We start from the raw sequence: 20138 nt of genomic DNA, 5'->3' as shown, positions 1-20138 counted from the left end.
GCAAAGTGGCACATCACTTTTCAACACCATTTTAGAGGTTATCTGAGCACAAAGAAAATCATTGATCCCAAAGGTTCTGTACTGTGCTGGCTGCCCCATCCTCACCATCTCCTGAAAATGGCCTCTTAGTGGCTGAAGCTCTCCAATGCGAATGTTCTAGACACACATGATGTGGTGACACTCATATCAACATCAGACAGTTTCATCTGGTTGTCCACCCTGCTTCCTGCTTAACCATTTCCTGCTGACCTCTGAGTGAGTGACACATAAACTAATTATAAAGTTGAACTGGGCTGCTCCTGAGACTTGTGGTTGTGGTGCTACTGTGCCGTGCTACATTAAGAATGCTGGGCTGGGCGCAAGGGCTCATGCTTGTCATCCCAGCACTTTGGGAGGCTGAGGTAGAAGGACAGCTTGACCCAGAAGTTTGAGACCAGCCTGGGCAATATAGCGAGATCTCATCTCTCTCTCTCTCTCTCTCTCTCTATAATATATATTATATATATATTATATATTTTATATATAATATATATAATGTAATTGGCAGTTCATATTAAAGTTTTTGAGAGTCTGGAATTCTGGAGTTAGTCAGACCCGGGTTCAAATCCTAGCTATATTATCACTTATGAAGTCTTCTTGCCAATAACTTTTAGCCTAAGTCTAATAACGACCACTCCCCACCTGCCTTTTTTTTTTTTTTTTTTTTTTGAGACGGAATTTCATTCTTGTTGCCCAGGTTGGAGTGCAATGGTGTGATCTCGGCTCATTGAAACCTCTGCCTCCTGGGTTCAAGCAATTCTCCTGCCTCAGCCTCCCAAGTAGTGGGAATTACAGGCGCCTGCCACCACATCTGGCTAATTTTTGTATTTTTAGTAGAGATGGGGTTTCCCTATATTGGCCAGGCTGCTCTCAAACTCCTGACCTCAGGTGATCTGCCTGCCTCAGCCTCCCAAAGTGCTGGGATTACAGGCGTGAGCCTCCAAGCAGGGCCTAATAAAGCCTTTTCACCTAACTTCCAGTGTAGAGTCCAGGGGTCAGGAAAACAAGTTAATTGACACCGTGAATAAACAATCAGGCAAATGTAGGATGTGGGACATTCTACAAGAAAACTGGCCTGTACTTCAAAGCCAATGTCGTGGGGAAAAGAAGTGGAAGAGCTTTATTAAGAGTCTAAAGCAACATAATAACCAAACGCAATGCATGTACTTAATTAGATCCTGCATAAAAAAAGTAAATCCAAAAAACTATGAGACATTTTTGAAACAATTGGAAAAACAGGAATATGGACTGGATATTAGGTGATACTGGAGTATTGTTAGTTTTCCTAGGGATAAATGTGGTATTGTGGTGATGTTAGAGAGTGTCCTTATTTTTAGGAGCTGAAACGTTTAGGGGTAATGGGTCATGATATCTATCACTTTCAAATGATCCATAAAAAAGCATAAGCCTCACACACCCACAGAGGGGGTGTCTGCCATATTTGCCATGAGGCAAATATGGCAAAATAGAAACAGCTGTTGAATCCTAGGTAGTGGGCGAATGCTAGCAATCGTTCCATTATTCTGTATGTTGAAAACATTCATAATAAAAAGTTAGGGTAGAAACGTTCTGCTGTGCAGTTGTGCTGTGCGACCTTGGGCAGTTTCCTTGCCTCTCAGGTCTTCATTTCCTCACCTATGAAACGGGGTTAAAAATACCAACCCCGGTGGGACGGTGGCTCACGCCTGTAATCTGAGCATTTTGGGAGGCCAAGGCGGGTGGAGGGCTTGAGCCCAGGGGTTCAAGACCAGCCCGGGTGACATACCGAGAACCCATCTCTACAAAAAATTTAAAAATTAGCCTGGCAGAGTGGTGCATGCCTGCAGTCCTAGCTACTTGGGAGGCTGAGGTGGGAGGATCGCTTGAGCTCGGAAAGTTGAGGCTGCAGTGAACTATGATGCAGCCACCAGCCTGGGCAACAGAGCGAGACCCTGTCTCAAAACAAAAAAACCAAAAAACTAAAACAAAACAAAACAAAACAAAAAAAACCCAGCCTCACACGATCCAGGTGCCCAGAGGCTGTGGGTGCTGCAGCCGTAATTATTATTATGACCACCTTCGGCACGGCGTCTGGTACACAGTGAGTGCTGAGCTCCCCGGGCCGCGGTTTTTCCACCCTAATGGTGGACAGGTAGGAACAGCCTTTTGGAAGTCGCGCTAACCTTGGCCAGGGACCTGCAAACCTGTCCGGGCTGGGGGCGTATGAGCGGGAGAGCGCGCAGCGGAAACGGGGCGGGGCACCTGAGGCTGGGAATGCAGAGGAGCCTTCCGGGGAACGGGGCGGGGCCTCCCGTGCAGACCAATGGTGTAGATGCAGATGTCAAAACGCGCGCTCAAGTGGCTCCCGCCAGGAATCCCGGGGCTTAGGGAGGCGGAGGGAGGATCGCTTGAGGCCAGGAGTTTGAGATCAGCCTGGGCAAACAAGCGAGACCCTTGTCTGTTCACTTAAATAAAACCAAAAAAACGAGCACCGACGGAAAAAGGAGTAAATCCCGGCGCTAGCAGCAGCCCGGCGCCTGCGGCGGCGGCGGCGGGCGCCCTCCCGGGAGTGGCTGCTTTGCCCGACCCCCCAGAGGCGGAACCTTCCGCATTGCCGCGTGGCCGTGGGCGCCGCCACCTCCGCAGCGGGGCAAAGATGCCGGACCTGGAGGGAGGAGGGCCACGCCGAGATGACTCAGGTTCAGCGCGGGAGGGGAGGATGGCGACTTCACCTGGCCTCTAACACGTACGCATCTTTCCGCGCCTTCTACAATGGCTGTTAATTACGTGGCCAGGAACTAAACTGTAAGTGAAGCCACCTCTGGCTATTTCAGTTAACAGTGAGTTTAACAGGAGCAAAAAAGCACGTGGCGCCGTAGGGCAACCAAAACCAGGGCTTTAGACGTTGATTATGGGACATTGAAATCTGAGTTGAGTATTACACCAAGAAATTATAATTTTGTTAGATAATAGCTTTATCAGCCATAAAGTAATCAATAAAAATACCAATTTCCTGGAGATGGATGCTTTAGTGTGTTTGGGGGTGAAACTGGCAATGGATGGCAAGTTGCTTTAAACAAATCATGCTACACCAAAGTTTTGGTTGTGGCTTTGTGTAAGGAATGTGATGGTCACTTATCCCTGCAACACGAGAATACTTTGAATACAAGTCCGTAGTACTTTTAAGAAATGAGAGAAACAGACCTAGATGGGGAGGGTATCTGTCCAACCCCACCCTCTATAAAGTATCTAGAAAAGGCTTTGTAAAAAGTCCCGAGTCTCTCAATAACAGCCCTGAGTGCAGCTGTTGAAGCTTTCTCAGGTTAATGATTTCTTCTTGGATCTTAAAGTTTCTTTCTCTTCCTTTATTTTTGGCATTTTGCCGTTGCAGGGCCTGGCAAATCGGAAAGCCACATAGACAATTAAATGAAAGCTGTTGCTAAGTTCCAGGCTCTACCTCAGTGTTTTCAAACTCCTCTTCAGCATATTTGATGCCCAATGAGTAGTACATTAAATCCTAGTTCTAAAATCATTCTGTGAACTTTCTCCCAGGAATTTTTGCTCAGTTTGCAATTAAAACAAGTTTTTTTTTTCTTTTTTTAATGGGGGCGGGGTCTCACTATGTTGCCAAGGCTGGTCTCCAGCTCTTGGCCTCAAACAATCCTCCTGCCTCGGCCTCCCAAAGTGCTGGGACTACAGGCGTGAGCCACCGCGCCCAGCCACAGTTTGCAATTCTTAAAGCAAGGGTGACAATAGGGGACAGGGGTCTGACAGGAGACAGGATTTCTGTGGAAAATTGCACCAAGGGCCTTCTCTCCGTGTCCTGGAGTTTGAAGGTTTACGAAGGACTGCACATTTTACATGAGTCATCTCAACGAATGCTCTCCTCACCACATTAACACCCCACGCGGTGACGAGTCCCATTTTACTCAGGGGGACGCCGAATCTGTAAGAAGCCTGGTCGCATGTCCCAGTCACAACAAAACGAGCCGCGGGGCTCAGCAGCCCTAACTTTTAGGCTGTAGGGTCCTCGCCGACCACCCCGCCCAAATGTCAGGGCTCGGGGCCCTTGCACTCCCACCCCAGGGACACAGATCGAAAGGGTCGCAGCAACGCCTCCCCCGACCCAGGAGCGTCTTCCAGGCCTTTGCACCAACCTCGTTGGCAAAGTCTCCTGCCCTGCGGCGGCGCGGCTGGGAGGAGGCGCTTTTGGGAAGCGCGCCCGCGGGCTCCAATCGCTGCGCCTCACGCAATCCCAAACGGTTCCCGGGCGAACCGGGGCCCGCGCGCGCCAACGCCGCCGAGACTCTCAGGGACTGCGGTCCTGGTCCCGTGGGACCTGTGGAGGCCCGGGCGGCGGCGCCCCCGACCCAGCCAGCGGACGGAGCGGGGGGAACCGGGAGGTCCCGGGGGGCGTCCACGGGGGTGTCCCCGGTGGTCCCCGGAAGGCGCCGGCGGAGGCTCCCGCGCTGCGCTTGAAAATCGCGCGCTGTCCCGCGGCCAGCCTGGGTGGGGTCAAGGTGCAGCCAATGGAAGGGTCGGGGGCACGGCACAGCCAATGGGAAGGGCCGGGGCGCCAAAGCGAATGGGAAGGGCCGGCACGGGAGATTTAAAGGCTGCTGGACCGAGGGGTCGCCCGTGCTTCGCGTCCCAGCCATCCTGTTCTGGCCTGTCGCTGTACTTCGCTGCGCCGCCACTATGCTCTCCGTCCGCATCCCGCTCGCGCCCATCACGAACCCGCAGCAGCTGCAGCTCTCGCCGCTGAAGGGGCTAAGCCTGGTAGACAAGGAGAACACGGTGAGCGCGCGGGGAGGGTGCTGCGGACCGGGGAGGGAGGCAGGGAAGCGAAGCCGCCTCCGACTCACACACGTCTCCCTGCAGCCGCCAGCCCTGAGCGGGGCCCGCGTCCTGGCCAGCAAGACCGCGAGGAGGATCTTCCAGGAGCCCGTGGAGCCGGTGAGTGACGGGCGTGGGGCAGAGGGGCCAGGGGCGGCCTTGGGCGTCTTGGCGCCAAAACCGCATTGTCTCCTCAGCTGTTCACACTCCCGCGCCGGTTCCTTTCCCGCCTACGCGGCCCCTCCCCAGGGCGACCTCCCGTGCCCCTCGGCCCATTTCCCGGTTTGGGCGTGCGCTCCTCTGCTGCGACCCACGGAGTGCGACGGGACAGCCACGTTTTCACATCGGGTCCCATGAAATTGCCGCCCATGGAACGGACTTGGTGAGAAAAACATTAGTTTCATATGGTTCGCCCCGTACTTGAATGTTTTATTTTCTTCCCCAACAGAAAACTAAAGCAGCTGCCCCCGGCGTGGAGGATGAACCGCTGCTGAGAGAAAACCCCCGCCGCTTTGTCATCTTCCCCATCGAGTACCATGATATCTGGCAGATGTATAAGAAGGCGGAGGCTTCCTTCTGGACTGCCGAGGAGGTAATCGGAGGACCCCCGAAGACCCCTGCAGGGGGGACCGTGACACCTCAGACATAAATGCACTTGGAGGTTCCCGTTGGCAAGGGGGGCTAACTGTGGGGCATAGTTAGTTAGTGGTGCCAGCACACTTAAAGTTTCAGAGAGCTCGGTGTGAGTCCTGCAAGCTTCGCTGTCTTCCTTTTATGCTAAAATTGTGACTCCGAACCTCAGGTGGACCTGTCCAAGGACATTCAGCACTGGGAATCCCTGAAGCCCGAGGAGAGATATTTTATATCCCATGTTCTGGCTTTCTTTGCAGCAAGTGATGGCATAGTAAATGAAAACTTGGTGAGTTTCTCAAATATCTTTCGTTCATTTGACATTGACGATCTGAGGTCGAACTAGTTCGCTCTCCTTGTCTTGTACGTTTTTCCATTTTTCCATGCTGAGTGTCTCTGTGTCTGTAAGCTGGGTTTTATATTACATGGCAGTTCCTGTTTTGTAACACTTTGCAGTTCTTTCTTATGGTATTTTCCTGACTCTAGAGAAGCTGAGACAATATTAAGTGGTAGCAATAGGAGGACTCCTTGTGGCCACCAATTTGCTCCCTCCTTTTTTTTTTTTTTTTTTTGAGACAGTCTCACTCTGGCCCAGGCTGGAGTGCAGTGGTGCGATCTTGGCTCGCTGCAACCTCTGCCTCCTAGGTTCAAGCAATTCTCCTCCCTCAGCCTCATGAGTAGCTGGGATTACAGACCTGCGCCACCTGCCGGCTAATTTCTGTATTTTTAGTAGAGACAGGGTTTCACCACGTTGGCCAGGCTGGTCTCGAACTGATGACCTCAGGTGATCTGCCCACCTTGGCCTCCCAAAGTGCTGGGATTACAGGCGTGAGCCACCACGCCTGGCTCTGCTCCCTCCTTTTTGGGGCTTTGCTGTTTTAATCATAATTTGGTTGTATCTCTTATTGGGAATGGATCTTTCTTGATAAATCAGGAAATCATTGAGTGCTCACAGAAATCTTATTTTATATGTATCTATTTCCTGATCTGTAGGTTGAGTATATGATATAAAATATCACAGAACTGTGACGAATTGGATGAAATATATATAGAAATAAACCTTATAATGGTACAAAGAGTGCGATGCTACCAGTATCTGTTGAGCGTTGCTGCTGTTAGTTTTTTCTCAAGCTTAACTTTGATGTGTTTTGCCACTAGGTGGAGCGATTTAGCCAAGAAGTTCAGATTACAGAAGCCCGCTGTTTCTATGGCTTCCAAATTGCCATGGAAAACATACATTCTGAAATGTATAGTCTTCTTATTGACACTTACATAAAAGATCCCAAAGAAAGGTGAGTATTCAAGTGGTATGCCAAGATTTTTAGGACTCATTAATTGTTGATTTATTACAAATTTTTACTTCATGTAGGGATAAAAATGACTCCAGAATGACTAAGCAGTCAGTCATAGACATTCCCAGCACCTGTGGTCATGTCTGCTCTTAGCAAGGGGCCTAAATTCACTTTATTATTCACTTAGAGTTGTGAAGGTACTCCGCTTTTAGAGTTGGATGTCTACCAATCTAAAGCCTTCTTTTGAAAAAATTCCTAGATGTTGGGTAAGACAAACTAAAACCTATGTCTGACCATCTTTGCTTGTTTGGTAAATATGTTGAAAGGCTAGAATGTGGGGCTGCCATGGGATGAAGGACAGGTCGGACTTGTCTCCTAAGGAAGCTGCAGTACGGTACAGACAAATAAGACTTAGCAGGAGTTACACAAGGCAGTGGCAGCAGTGAACCCTGAGACTGATTTAGGCATGCAGCAGTTTGGCTGAATAAAGGTAGCTTAAGATTTGTTTTGTTTTGGAGATTGGAGGTGGGAGATTAGAAATGGGCTGTTGGAGTAGTCTAGATACAAAGGTCAGCTTTAGGGACTGGAACCCTATGTGGAGTGGAAGTGGTGAAGCTGCAACCTAAAGTAGCTATTGTAGACTTTGAAGTACATGAAGAGGAAAAGTGGTAACTTGAAAGGACTGAGGAAACTGATTGTGGGTGAAGAGATTTGAACATGTTTATAGGTGGAAATTGAGAAAAGAGGACAAAGATTAGGGATACGATTGGGGCAAATGACCAAAAGGGGAATGGTTGGGATCAAGATGGTCTGCTGGGGAAGCCTCAAAAGCAAGGGAGAGGCAGACCCAGGTCTCAAACAGGACAGTGAGATGGAAGAATGAAAGGCAGCTGGGTGTGGTAGTGTGAGCTGGTAGGCCCAGCTACTTGGCAGGTTGAGACAGAAGGATGGCTTGAGCCCAGGAGTTTGGTTTTACCATGAGCTGTGATCATCTTACTGCACTCTAGCCTGGGCGACAGAGTGAGACCCTCATCTCTTTAAAAAAAAAAAAATAATGAAAGTTGCCCAATGTCTGTTGACCTTGGCTTCAGATTCAGAACACAAGGTCATCTGGGTAGGAACAGGCTGGGAAATCAGCCTCTCACGGTGGGCACCAGAATAAAGGGAGTTAGAGGAGGGTGGTAAGGGAGACCCAGTTAACTGTAGTACCCATGGATTTGCTTTCCCAACCTGGGATCGACTGTGTAGCACAGAGTTCTAGTAGGAAGCATTCTTAGTTTATTGGTTTAATTATTTTATGATATAGATGGTGGCAACTGGGGCCAAATAATGCCCCCAATGATAGTCTGATAATAGCATAGCAGTTAGGATTTTATGGTTCTTCAAATTCAAATTCTATGATTCTTCAAATTGAACAATGATCTGGACTTGAAATAATTTTAAAGGCAACAAATATCCCTGCTGTATTGGACTATGTTTTACAGTTTGTAGACCCTGAAGTTCAATATGAACTACAGAATACCCAAACTTGTATTAATGTAAATCAAATGTTGAGATTTTTAAAAACACTGGAGGGAAGAACTGACCAGTAAAAATATAACATTTCGGTGTGAGTTCTTGCTTTAGGAAGAGGATTGGCAAATACTTGAATTTGGCCTTTGTCCCAGAGCTCTTATCTAGCAGTTGGTAATCAGGGGTCTTTACTGTAATGCTTCAATTGCTGATGCTGTATGTGCCTACTAGGGAATTTCTCTTCAATGCCATTGAAACGATGCCTTGTGTCAAGAAGAAGGCAGATTGGGCCTTGCGCTGGATTGGGGACAAAGAGGCTACCTATGGTAAGGAGACCTTTGCCGCTACTTAAACCTGAGCTTCATTTTCCAAGTAATGATATTGGATTGTTGGCCCTTGAATACCAACTCACGAGAATCATTTTGGTGTTAACTCTGAAATAGGTGAACGTGTTGTAGCCTTTGCCGCAGTGGAAGGCATCTTCTTTTCCGGTTCTTTTGCATCGATATTCTGGCTCAAGAAACGAGGACTGATGCCTGGCCTCACATTTTCCAATGAACTTATCAGCAGAGATGAGGTGAGTCTAAATCAAATAATAGGGTGACCTAAACCCCAAACACAACTCGGGCATGCTCTTGTGTTCACTGATGGGGACCTGGGGTACTAGACGGCATATATCCACATTTAATGTGTGAGTTCAACCATCACATACTTGACAAAAGAAGGAAATACTTTAATTTACTGAAACTATTTTACTTGGCATTCTCAATATATTGTAATACATTAGTACATATATATTGCGCCATAGGCTTTGAATGCATAAAACTACAAGTTCTTTGTTTTTTGAGGGGATGGAATCTTGCTCTGTCGCTCCAGGCTGGAGTGCAATGGCGTGATCTCGGCTCACTGCAACCTCTGCCTCCCAGGTTCAAGTGATTATCCCGCCTCAGCCTCCCATGTAGCTGGGATTGTAGGTGCCCGCCACCACACCCGGCTAGTTTTCGTAGTTTTGTAGAGACGGAGTTTCACCATGTTTGCCAGGCTCGGGTTGAACTGACCTCAGATGATCCGCCCGCCTCGGCCTCCCAGAGCGCTGGGGTTACAGGCATGAGCCACCATGCCCAGCCAAAACTACAAGTTATTGATGGGATTGGGATTTTAAGGGATGTTTTATTATTTTTGCCTGGTATTATATGTAATCCCCTTTTCCATAAAAATGTTCATAGTAAAGCCAGGCGTGGTGGCTTATTCCTGTAATCCCAGCACTTTGGGCGGCTGAGGCGGGTGGATCACGAGGTCAGGAGATGGAGACCATCCTGGCTAACCCTGTCTCTACTAAAAATACAAAAAATTAGCCGGGTGTGGTGGCATGTGCTTGTAGTCCCAGCTACTTGGGAGGCTAAGGTAGGAGAATCGCCTGAACCTGGGAGACGGAGGTTGCAGTGAGCCGAGATTGCACCACTGCACTCCAGCCTGGGTGACAGAACGAGACTCTGTCCCCCCAAAAAAATGTTCATAGTAGCCATTATGTTTTTTCTGTTTGATCTAGAAATTGCCCTTCAACTTCAATGTTAATAAGCATCTTGGTGAAATGAGTACACATTTTGGTCTAGTGTATGTCTTTGATTAAGTCACATTTGAAAAGCCAGGAGCATGAACTCCATCTTACTTGGAGCCCAGTAGGCAAATCAAACTTGGTTACCTTGTAGGAGGACCTTCCTTATCGGATTAGGAGGTAAGCTGTGAAGCTTGGTGTTTAATGCACTCACTTGCAAACTTGATTTGCTTGAAATTGCATACAAATTTCCTGAGCATCTAAAAACTAGCCTTATTACTGAGTTTTACCTTTCCTGCTGAAGTAGTGGCAAAATTAGCACTCATGGCTGTAGAAAGAACACTTTGAGTGAAGCTGTGACTCCTCCTTTGCCACCACACAGCAGAGCAAGAAATAGACCTTGCCTGTCTTCATCTAGGTGGCAGCTTTGATGCCCTTGAATGGGACTGAGCTTGCCTTGGTGACATGAGCAGAGAAGTCTGTAGTTGAAGTCATCTTCCCTTTGAGAGTTCAAGTCCTCTCAGTATGGCTGAGCATGTTGGATAAGGAGAATGCAGAAAAGGATAAAGTAATTTCATATTCCATGTTAGTGACAGAAGTCTTCTGGCTTTAGTGATCTTGAACTTTTTTTTCTAGGGTTTACACTGTGATTTTGCTTGCCTGATGTTCAAACACCTGGTACACAAACCATCAGAGGAGAGAGTAAGAGAAATAATTATCAATGCTGTTCGGATAGAACAGGTAAGTGGGTGATGAAATGGGTTACTCAGGCTTGCTAGAAAATGCCTGAGCTTTAGTTGTATTCAGAAGCTATATTTTGGTTCCTAGGAGTTCCTCACTGAGGCCTTGCCTGTGAAGCTAATTGGAATGAATTGCACTCTAATGAAGCAATACATTGAGTTTGTGGCAGACAGACTTATGCTGGAACTGGGTTTTAGCAAGGTAAAGTATTGTTTACATAGCCTTCTGCTTGTTTTGAAACTGGTGTTCTGTATTTATATCTTGATGTGAACCTTTTCAGGTTTTCAGAGTAGAGAACCCATTTGACTTTATGGAGAATATTTCACTGGAAGGAAAGACTAACTTCTTTGAGAAGAGAGTAGGCGAGTATCAGAGGATGGGAGTGATGTCAAGTCCAACAGAGAATTCTTTTACCTTGGATGCTGACTTCTAAATGAACTGAAGATATGCCCTTATTTTGCTGATTTTTTTTTCCATGTCATAAAGAAAATCAGCTGAAGTGTTACCAACTAGCCACACCGTGAATTGTCCATAATGTTTATTAACAGCATCTTTAAAACTGTGTAGCTACCTCACAACCAGTCCTGTTTATTTATAGTGCTGGTAGTATCACCTTTTGCCAGCAGGCCTGGCTGGCTGTGACTTACCATAGCAGTGACAATGGCAGTCTTGGCTTTAAAGTGAGGGGTGACCCTTTAGTGAGCTTGGCACAGCAGGATTAAACAGTCTTTTAACCAGCACAGCCAATTGAAAGATGCAGCCTCACTGCTTCAACGCACATTTTAATGTTTACTTAAATATAAAACTGGCACTTTACAAACAAATAAACATTGTTTGTACTCACAAGGTAATAATAGCTTGATTTATTTGGTTTCTACACCAAATACAAAGCATTCTGACCACTAATGGGAGCCAATTCACAGTTCACTAAGTGACTAAAGTAAGTTAAACTTGTGTAGACTAAGCATGTAATTTCTAAGTTTTATTTTAATGGATTGAAATACTCGTTAACCAACTTTAAAGTCAGTCCCGTGTATAGCTAGATATTAGTCTGTTGGTGCCAGATAGAAGACAGGTTGTGTTTTTATCCTGTGGCTTGGGTAGTGTCCTGGGATTCTCTGCGCCATCTGAGTAGTGTTGTGGGTTAAAGGAATCTCTCAGGACAAGGAGCTTCTTATGTTAAATCATTAGAAATTTAGGCATGATCTCGGCCTTCATATGTGTAAGAAGCCATTTCATCTTACTTCTCACTGTATTTTCCTCAACTTCTAGTTGATAAAAAATTCTTGAAGAGTTTTCATATGTGGGATCTAAGGTAGTACTGTAAAATTTCAAGTCATCCTTAAACAAAGTGACCCACCTAAGATCTTGCCTCTGTTAAGTGGTGAAATCAACTAGAGGTGGTTCCTACAAGTTGTTGTTTATTCTAGTTTTGTTTGTAAGTAGGTTGTGTGGGTTAATTCATTTATATTTACTATGTCTTTTTTTTTTTTTTTTTTTTTTTGAGACGGAGTCTCGCTCTGTTGCCCAGGCTAGAGTGCAGTAGTGCGATTTCGGCTCACTGCAACCTCCGCCTCCTGGGCTCAAGCAATTCTCCTGTCTCAGCCTCCTGAGTAGCTGAAACTGCAGGTATGTGCCACCACACCTGGCTAATTTTTGTATTTTTAGTAGAGACGGAGTTTCACTATATTGGTCAGGCTGGTCTTGAACTCCTGACCTCAGGTGATCCGCCCACCTGGGCCTCCCAAAGTGCTGGGATTACAGGCATGATAAACAAATATTCTTAATAGGGCTACTTTGAATTAATTTGCCTTTATGTTTGGGAGAAGAAAGCTGAGACATTGCAAGAAAGATGATGAGAGATAAATGTTGATCTTTTGGCCCCATTTGTTCATTATATTCGCTATTTGAACATTGTCCTGTTCTATTGTTAGTTTTCTTCTTCATTTATTGTATAGTCAATTTTTAAATCTCTGTAATATGATACATTTTCCTATCTTAAGTTATTGTTACCTAAAGTTAATCCAGATTACATTGTCCTTATACTTGTACAACATTAAAATGAAAGGCTTTGCTTTGCATTGTGAGGTTCAGGCGGAAGTTGGAATCAGGTTTTAGGGTTCTGTGTCTCATTAGCTGAATAATGTGAGGATTAACTTCTGCCAACTCAGACCATTTCCTAATCAGTTGAAAGGGAAACAAGTATTTCAATCTCAAAATTGAATAATGCACAAGTGTTAAGTGATTAAAATAAAACTGTTCTTATGTCAGTTTCTTGATTGGTAAAATTTGCATTTTAATTCAGGAAGAGAAATATTTTTTGGCCAGGCATGGCTGTAATCCCAGCACTTTGGGAGACTGAGGCAGGTGGATCACCTGAGGTCAGGAGTTCAAGATCAGCCTGGCCAACATGGTGAAACCCCATCTCTACTAAAACTACAAAAAGTAGCCGGGCATGGTGGCACGTGCCTGTAATCCCAGCTACTTGGGAGGCTGAGGCAGGAGAATCGCTTGAACCCGGGAGACAGAGGTTGCAGTGAGCTGAGATTGTACCACTGCACTTCAGCCTGGGCAACAGAGTGAGACTGTCTTAAAAAAAAAGTATTTTTTGTAAAGGCTAACGAATTCATTTGCTTTCCACTGGTTCTGGGCAAGAGACTTGCCTTGTGCCTATTCTGGCATAAGGTGTATAGGAGACAGGTACACCCGAAAGGTGGTGCCCAAAAATATTAACTACCATACTGCATGTGGGGTTTGTGAAGTCGGGGCTGAGTTAACTTCTCAACTGTGGGGGAGCCACTCCTGGGCCTCTTTTCCCATTTGCAAAACAGGTGGGGCTAGAGGTCTTCCCAGCTGGAGTTTTTGCTTTGCTGTCCCTCATCTGACCTGGCCTGTGTGGACTCCAGCACAGGTTTGGATTGGTCCCTCTGTCTATAAAGGCCCTTTCCTGACTTGGAATCCCACCCACTTTGATAAAGCCTTTTAGAATTAATGACACCCATCCATCCCCAAACGAACCAATTATTATTCCTTGTACCTCATGCCACTGCCATTCAGTGAGAAGAGAGCAGTTCTCTTGTCAGGTGCCGTTTTCCACCTGCATTTTAATTCAGGAAGGTGGGGCACTGAGCCAGATGGGAGGCCCCTCCCTCTGCAGCTTGGGTTTACTCTTAGAGAGGAAAACTGATAGATGAGTAGATCTGAAGTGTTGGGCAGTGATGGGGCAGCAGAGAATTCTAAGGTGGGTGGGAGTGATTGGGAGAGGCCTCATGGGGGAGATGATGTTTCCTTGGTGGAGGAGACTGGGACTAGTGTTTGAGGTGCTGCTTCCAATTCCTGTGTTCTCATGAAGATTCCTTCCCGTGCTGCTCGTAAGAGAAAGTTGTCTTTGAGGGCACAGGTTTTTATCTGTCTCTATATTTCTAAGCATAAGGCCTCCAAGGATCAGGTATTTAAGTGACTGGTACATGGGGAAATAAACTAATTGGAACTGAAGTATTTTGGGGTGGATGGTATCTTGGGTAAAAGTGTGTTCTCTGTCCCAGAGGAACCTAGTAGAGAGCTTTGCCTTTACATCTAAAAGTGTTCAGTGAAGGTCATTTGATTTGTAATGTCAGGTTGGCACCAGGCCTATTGTAGAAGTTCAGGGCAGCCAGGCTTCAAGAAGATGACCAGCTACTGGGACAGCCTCCCTGTGGGTGGCCTACAGTCCTGTTCTGCTCCCTCCCGCCCCATGCCAGCTGCCATGCTCTATAGAACGTGTCTCCCATGCTGCCCAAGGAGGGCCTGCAGAGAGTTGAGTGGGCAGGCGGCTGAGTCAATTGCCCTGGGTACTCATTAGATGCATCCTCCCTGGCCTCACCCCCAGACCTACTGAATCAGTCTGGGGGTAAACCAGGGACCCTGTAATCTTAATGGGAGATCTCAGACATTTGAGATCGGGTGGGATAGACTCCTAACATAAAGTTCAAACCAGTGGACTTCAGTCCTGGGTGTGAATTATAATCACCTGGGGCTTTTAAAAGCTACTAAAGTCTGGATCTCACTTGTGGAAAAGGCAGCCCTGCTGAGCTTTAGCATTATCTAGATATGTTTTCTGGTGTGTTCTAGACATGCTGCGTAAGAGTTACACTTCATTGCGTGTGCACATTCAGGGCCCTGCCCAGCTGCAGTGGCCAGGCCTGGCTGCTAAGAGCAGACCTGCAAAAACAAACCTCCCTTCACCTGGTACTGCTGTGGCCTCTGACCTGAGGATTTTGTCCTGCAAAGGAGGAACCAGATGGGTGTTCTTAACTGTCACCTGGCCAGGGAGCTAACTGGCTGTGTTTTGAGGATCAGTGGCCCTGCCAGTGTTGGTCTGGAGATCCTGATAATGGTTTAACTTTTAGCAAGACAGGCACAGGCCCAGCCCCTCATCCGTGAGTGGCTGCAACTGGACTGCGTGGCCTGGCCTCTTCCAACAGTCCCTGAGTGTAGAGGGGCTACCCTCCTGGTGTCTGTCTGGACACAGAAGGGAACACATCAGTGGTGTCTCCCTGCCATTCCCTGGAGGGAATATGTCACATCAGGATTTTTTTTTTTTTTTTTTTAAATCATGAGAATAGCTAAACCCATTGCTGCTTAAGGTTCAATAGTCATGTTCACCTTAGCCTTGGCTCTAGAGACGAGTGGCTCCAGCAAGATGGTGGACTAAGGAACCAAACTCCTGCTTCAAACACCTGCCCATGATAAATAGCACAGTAAAAAGTTAAATAGGTGGGCCAGGCATGGTGGCTCACGCCTGTAATCCTAGCACTTTGGGAGGCTGAGTCGGGCGGATCACCTGAGGTCAGGAGTTTGAGACCAGCCTGGCCAACATGGTGAAATCCCATCTCTACTAAAAATAGAAAAATTAGCCAGGCGTGGTGGCGTGTGCCTGTAATCCCGTCTACTCCAGAGGTTGAGGCAGGAGAATCGCTTGAACCTGGGAAGCGGAGGTTGTGGTGAGCTGAGATTGCATTCCAGCCTGGGTGACAGTGAAATTCCGTCTCAAAAACAAAAAACCAAAACGGTAAATAGGTAATCACCTCCTGGGAAAGGAGAATGACCTCTTTTGGGAACAAATAAAGTGAACATGGAGGCCCCGGAGCTTGTAGCAACCTTCAGAGTGGTTGTTAGTCCCTTAGAGAAATTAAACAGGCAGGGGCTGACATGCAATTGGATTTGGAGGGAGAAGTTGATCTAAACCAGGGGAGGAGTTGGGACCAAAACCTCGGCATAAAGCTAGGCGCCCCAGTGTCACAGGAACTAGACAAAAACCCCATTGGCACAGTGGGGAGGATGAAAGTTTTAATCCTTCTGGATTCTTAAAAATAAAAACCTTCACACAAATTTGTGGTCTAGGAACTACTCGAAGATAAATTAATCCCCAGTATTGATCCCTAGCCTGGTCGCACAGGATTCTCACAGGTCGGGTTCACAATCCTAAATTAGGAACTCAGATAACACAACAGATAAAAGAAAAAAAAAAAAACGGTATGGTGAAGAAATAGATTTTTGGATTCAGGTAGAATGGGATACAGCATAACTACTAGAGTTCAGGCTCTTAGAGCTCTTTCAACACAGCTTAGTAAGATTAGACATAGCTGAAGAGTGGACTTGTGAGTTGGAAGGGATGTATCTAAGGGAATTATTCTAAAGTAGATGGAAGAAAGCATGGAGATAGTGGACACGCAGTGTTTGAGGAGGTAATGACTGGTGACTTTCCAGAATGGACTCATCCTTGGGCTCAGGAAGTCCACTAGGAATCACACATGAGAAGCAAAGACACATTCATTCCTAGGCTCATTTGAATGAAGCTGCAGAACATGAACAGAAAGAACAACCATTAAACGAAGGTTTCAACAGAAGCCAAAAGATTATGAAATCATATCTTCAATGCTGAGGGAATCATTGGATGAAATTATTATTCAGAAAGAAGTAAGATACATTCTCATGCCAAGGTTTTACCATTCACATCCCCAAAACAAAATAATTCCTAAGGAATTGAGCCAAAAGAAAGGATGGTGATGAGCAGAGAAATTGGTTGGTCCACAGTGAATTGATAGAATCACAAGGAAGCTGGGTATCATGGTGCCTGCCCGTGATCCCAGCTACTCACAAGGCTGAGGTGGGAGCATCACTTGAGTCCAGCCTGAGCAACAGTGAGACCAAACTCAAATGGAACTAGAATAATGGACACTGCAGAGGGATAACGAATACTAAGGTCTTTGTACTATTAGGCTTTGGAGATACAGTTTAAAGTTTAAAGGTGACCACTGGAGGCATTCCAAAGTGGGGGCCCTGGTCAGGGAGTGGCATGCGTGCAGGTGTGGGATGTGTTGCAGGGGGGTTAAAGCTTGATGGGTTTAGTAGAAGGCGGAAAGGGTTGGGGGTGCAGCAGAGAACAAGTCGATGGAAAGCACAAAATAAAATGGTAGAAATAAAAGCACAGTAGATGTAAATAAACTAAGTTAAAACTCTTCAGACTCAAATTCTAGCCATAAACAATTGCCAAACTAAACACTTAAGAGTAAACAATTACTATAGGAAAAGACTTTAAAGCAAAAAGCCCCTTAGAGATAGAAGTTACTGGCTTAAAGAATTGTTCCTCTGGGAACACACGATGGTAATAACTGCACCAAGCACCATGGTCTCTGCAGTGTTTGGGTGTGACCTCAGCCCTGCCTCCCCAGGGACTGATGAGTCCTGGGCTCAGGCTCAGAGTGATGAAGCGAGGTATTGTCTTGGTGCTGCCATATTCTCTTTAGTCATGTGTTTTTTATTCATTGTCCTCTGGCCCTACACACGGTCCCTGGGTTTGCTTTTATGCCAATTGCCGAGAATCTTCATGGCTCTACTGGCAATTGCTTGAGAGCTCACATTCCTACCAGATGTGAGAAGATGTTCCATCTTCCTGTGTCCAGACAGTACCACCAAAGTGCAGGGCTGGGCCAAGCCTGGATGGGGTAGGGTGTGGTCAAATGACTGCTCACAAGTGGATGGTTTGGATTATGCAACGTGGCCACACTGGCATCTCAGCAAAGGGCAGAGGGGTTGAGGCCCAGATGATACCAGGTGAAAAGACAAGACAGGTTTGCAGCACATGCTGCGATGGAGATGCTGGGGCCTCCTAGTCTGGGGCAGGCTGAGCCTTCCTGGGTGTGGGTGGGCCTCCGCCATGTAGGGTGCCGTCCTTCCAAGCTTTGGCAAGATGGAATCTTTGTCGGGTGTGGATGTGGCCTTGAAAAGGCACGCTCTTGCCTAGAGGCCACTGATTGACCCCCTGTTGCCCTTTATCAGAGGTGTGGGTAGCTGGGTGTGGTGGCTAGTGCCTGTAATGTCAACACTGGGAGGCCAAGGCGGGAATCCCTTGCTTGAGGCCAGGATTTCAAGACCAGCCTAGGCAACATAAGGAGACCCTATCTCTATACAGAAATTTTAAAAAATTAGCCATGTGGGCCAGGCATGGTGGCTCACGCCTATAATCCTAGCACTTTGGGAGGCCGAGACGGGCGGATCACGAGGTCAGGAGATCGAGACCATCCTGGTTAACACGGTGAAACTGCGTCTGCTAAAAATACAAAAAAATTAGTCAGGCGTGGTGGCGGGCGTCTGTAGTCCCAGCTACTCGGGAGGCTGAGGCAGGAGAATGGCGTGAACCCAGAAGGCAGAGCTTGCAGTGAGCTGAGATTGCACCACTGCACTCCAGAATGGGCAACAGAGCGAGACTCCATCTCAAAAAAAAAAAAAAAAAATTTAGCCATGTGTGGTGACATGCATCTGTAAGTCCCAGCTACTTAAGAGGCTGAGGCAGGAGGATCACTGGAACCCAGGAGGCAGAGGCTGCAGTGAGCCATGCTTGCACCACTGCACTCTAGCCTGGGCAACAGAGCAAGACCCACTCTGAAAAACAAATTCCCTGGCCATAGCCCCTGGGATTCTAGTCTCTGTACAACCAGAACCCTATGAGCCACACTTTAAGGCTTTTACTCTGGGGATGGGGGGTATAGAAGAGAGGCCAGGGGTTTGGGGCTGCTGAACCCATGAGGGTAGACCTGAAGCCTCATGACATTCATTTTCTGAGTCTAGCAAATCCTGAAGTCCACATCCCAGATGTTTCACAGAAGTCAGTCAATACATTCCTGATAGGATAATGTTGATTTTCCTGCCACATGCAGTCAGTTCCACCCCAACAGAATTCAGTTGATCTGCACAGCCACCATGGGGCAGAGATGACCGCCCCCATTTTACAGATATGGCCGGGAGGCTCAGGGAGGCCATGTGCCTCACAGAGGACTGGCCTGCACAAAAACCAGTGGTTGACCCGAACTCGAACCTGTCTATATTCGTCCCCTCACTGCATGTGCCCCTCTTGATGGGAGAGCAGGCACCTGCCAGCCCCATGCTGGTCTGCCCAAGGAATGGCTCCTGAAACCACCAGCTGGCCAGTGAGCCACGTGGAAGGGTTTGGTCATGCCTACCCTCATCCTGCCCTTCCTCCCTGGTCATTGCACTGGTAGTGGGGGAGGGTGAGCTCTGCTTTGCCCCTTGTCACCGTGGCTGTGGGGATCCTGTCCAGATGGGACTAGGGGCTCTCTTACTGTCTGTGCATCACGAGTGAGGGCCACTTTCAGTTTGCTTCTACCTGGGACGCTCTGGGTGCCATGCTAGAAAGGTAGCTTATGGCCACAAAGGCAAGTCCAGGGACAGGTACTCATGCCCAAATGGAGCCCCATGCTTAGGAATGGGGTGAGTGGGAAGCAGTAGCTTCCCTTGGAGGTGGAAAACAGGGAGGTCTCAGTTTCCAGAAAGCCCTGGGGCAGCAGCTGCCTGGGTGAGGTTTTCCCTGAGCCCGAGTCTTCCCTCTCCTCTACTTCAGGGGGTCCAGCCTCTCCTCCAGAAGGGCTGCCAGGACGAGATGGGATTTGCTTTGGAAGGCTGGGAATAGGTCCTGCAGCTGCTCTGGCCTTCCCCTGGACTGATGTGGGTCCCAGTGGTACTGAAGGGCACTTCCAGGTCCTGTTAGTGCAGGGGCCATTGCAGCAAAGGGCTGACTTTAGGAACCATCACCTCCCTCTTTGTTTTGTTTTGTTTTTGAGATGGAGTCTCGCTGCTACGCCCAGGTTGGAGTGCAGTGACGTGATCTCGGCTCACTGCAACCTCTGCCTCCCGGGTTCAAGTGATTCTCATGCCTCAGCCTCCTGAGCAGCTGGGATTACAGACTCCTGCCACCACACCCGGCTAATTTTTTTTTTTGAGATGGAGTTTCGCCTTTGTTGCCCAGGCTGGAGTGCAATGGCACAATCTCAGCTCTCCGCAACCTCTGCCTCCCAGGTTCAAGCGATTCTCCTGCCTCAGCCTCCTGAGTAGCTGGGATGACAGGCATGTGCCACCATGCCTGGTTAATTTTGTATTTTTAGTAGAGACAGGGTTTCACCATGTTGGCTGGGCTGGTCTCGAACTCCTGACCTCAAGTGATCTGCCCGTATCGGCCTCCCAAAATGTTGGGATTACAGGCCACTCCACCTGTCACC

The 20138-nt window shown here is 47.5% G+C and overlaps 1 protein-coding gene across 4 annotated transcripts in view; it reads left to right on the top strand.

The window, feature by feature from the left end:
• Positions 1–2331: 2331 nt before the first annotated feature.
• RRM2 (ribonucleotide reductase regulatory subunit M2) overlaps positions 2332–20138 on the top strand; it is a 36871-nt gene continuing 19064 nt past the window's right edge. For 3 of the 4 annotated variants that reach the window (XR_003721879.2, XR_013403056.1, XR_013403055.1), the window contains exons 1-9: positions 3410–4815; positions 4900–4974; positions 5303–5446; positions 5657–5773; positions 6643–6776; positions 8520–8614; positions 8732–8865; positions 10480–10584; positions 10672–10785. Coding sequence is in view for 1 of the 4 variants with exons in the window: in XM_015111692.3 (XP_014967178.2) it covers positions 4717–4815; positions 4900–4974; positions 5303–5446; positions 5657–5773; positions 6643–6776; positions 8520–8614; positions 8732–8865; positions 10480–10584; positions 10672–10785; positions 10865–11017 (1170 nt within the window). In the remaining 3 variants the exon portion in view is untranslated. Of the gene's footprint in view, positions 2824–3409; positions 4816–4899; positions 4975–5302; positions 5447–5656; positions 5774–6642; positions 6777–8519; positions 8615–8731; positions 8866–10479; positions 10585–10671; positions 10786–10864; positions 11436–20138 lie in introns of those variants that run through there. The other variant, XM_015111692.3, reaches the window with a different exon arrangement.

Source organism: Macaca mulatta, chromosome 13 (genome assembly GCF_049350105.2).
Source record: "Macaca mulatta isolate MMU2019108-1 chromosome 13, T2T-MMU8v2.0, whole genome shotgun sequence".
Classification (NCBI taxonomy): domain Eukaryota; kingdom Metazoa; phylum Chordata; class Mammalia; order Primates; family Cercopithecidae; genus Macaca; species Macaca mulatta.
Note: the sequence above shows the minus strand (reverse complement) of the source record. Positions and strands in the feature narration are given on the sequence as shown.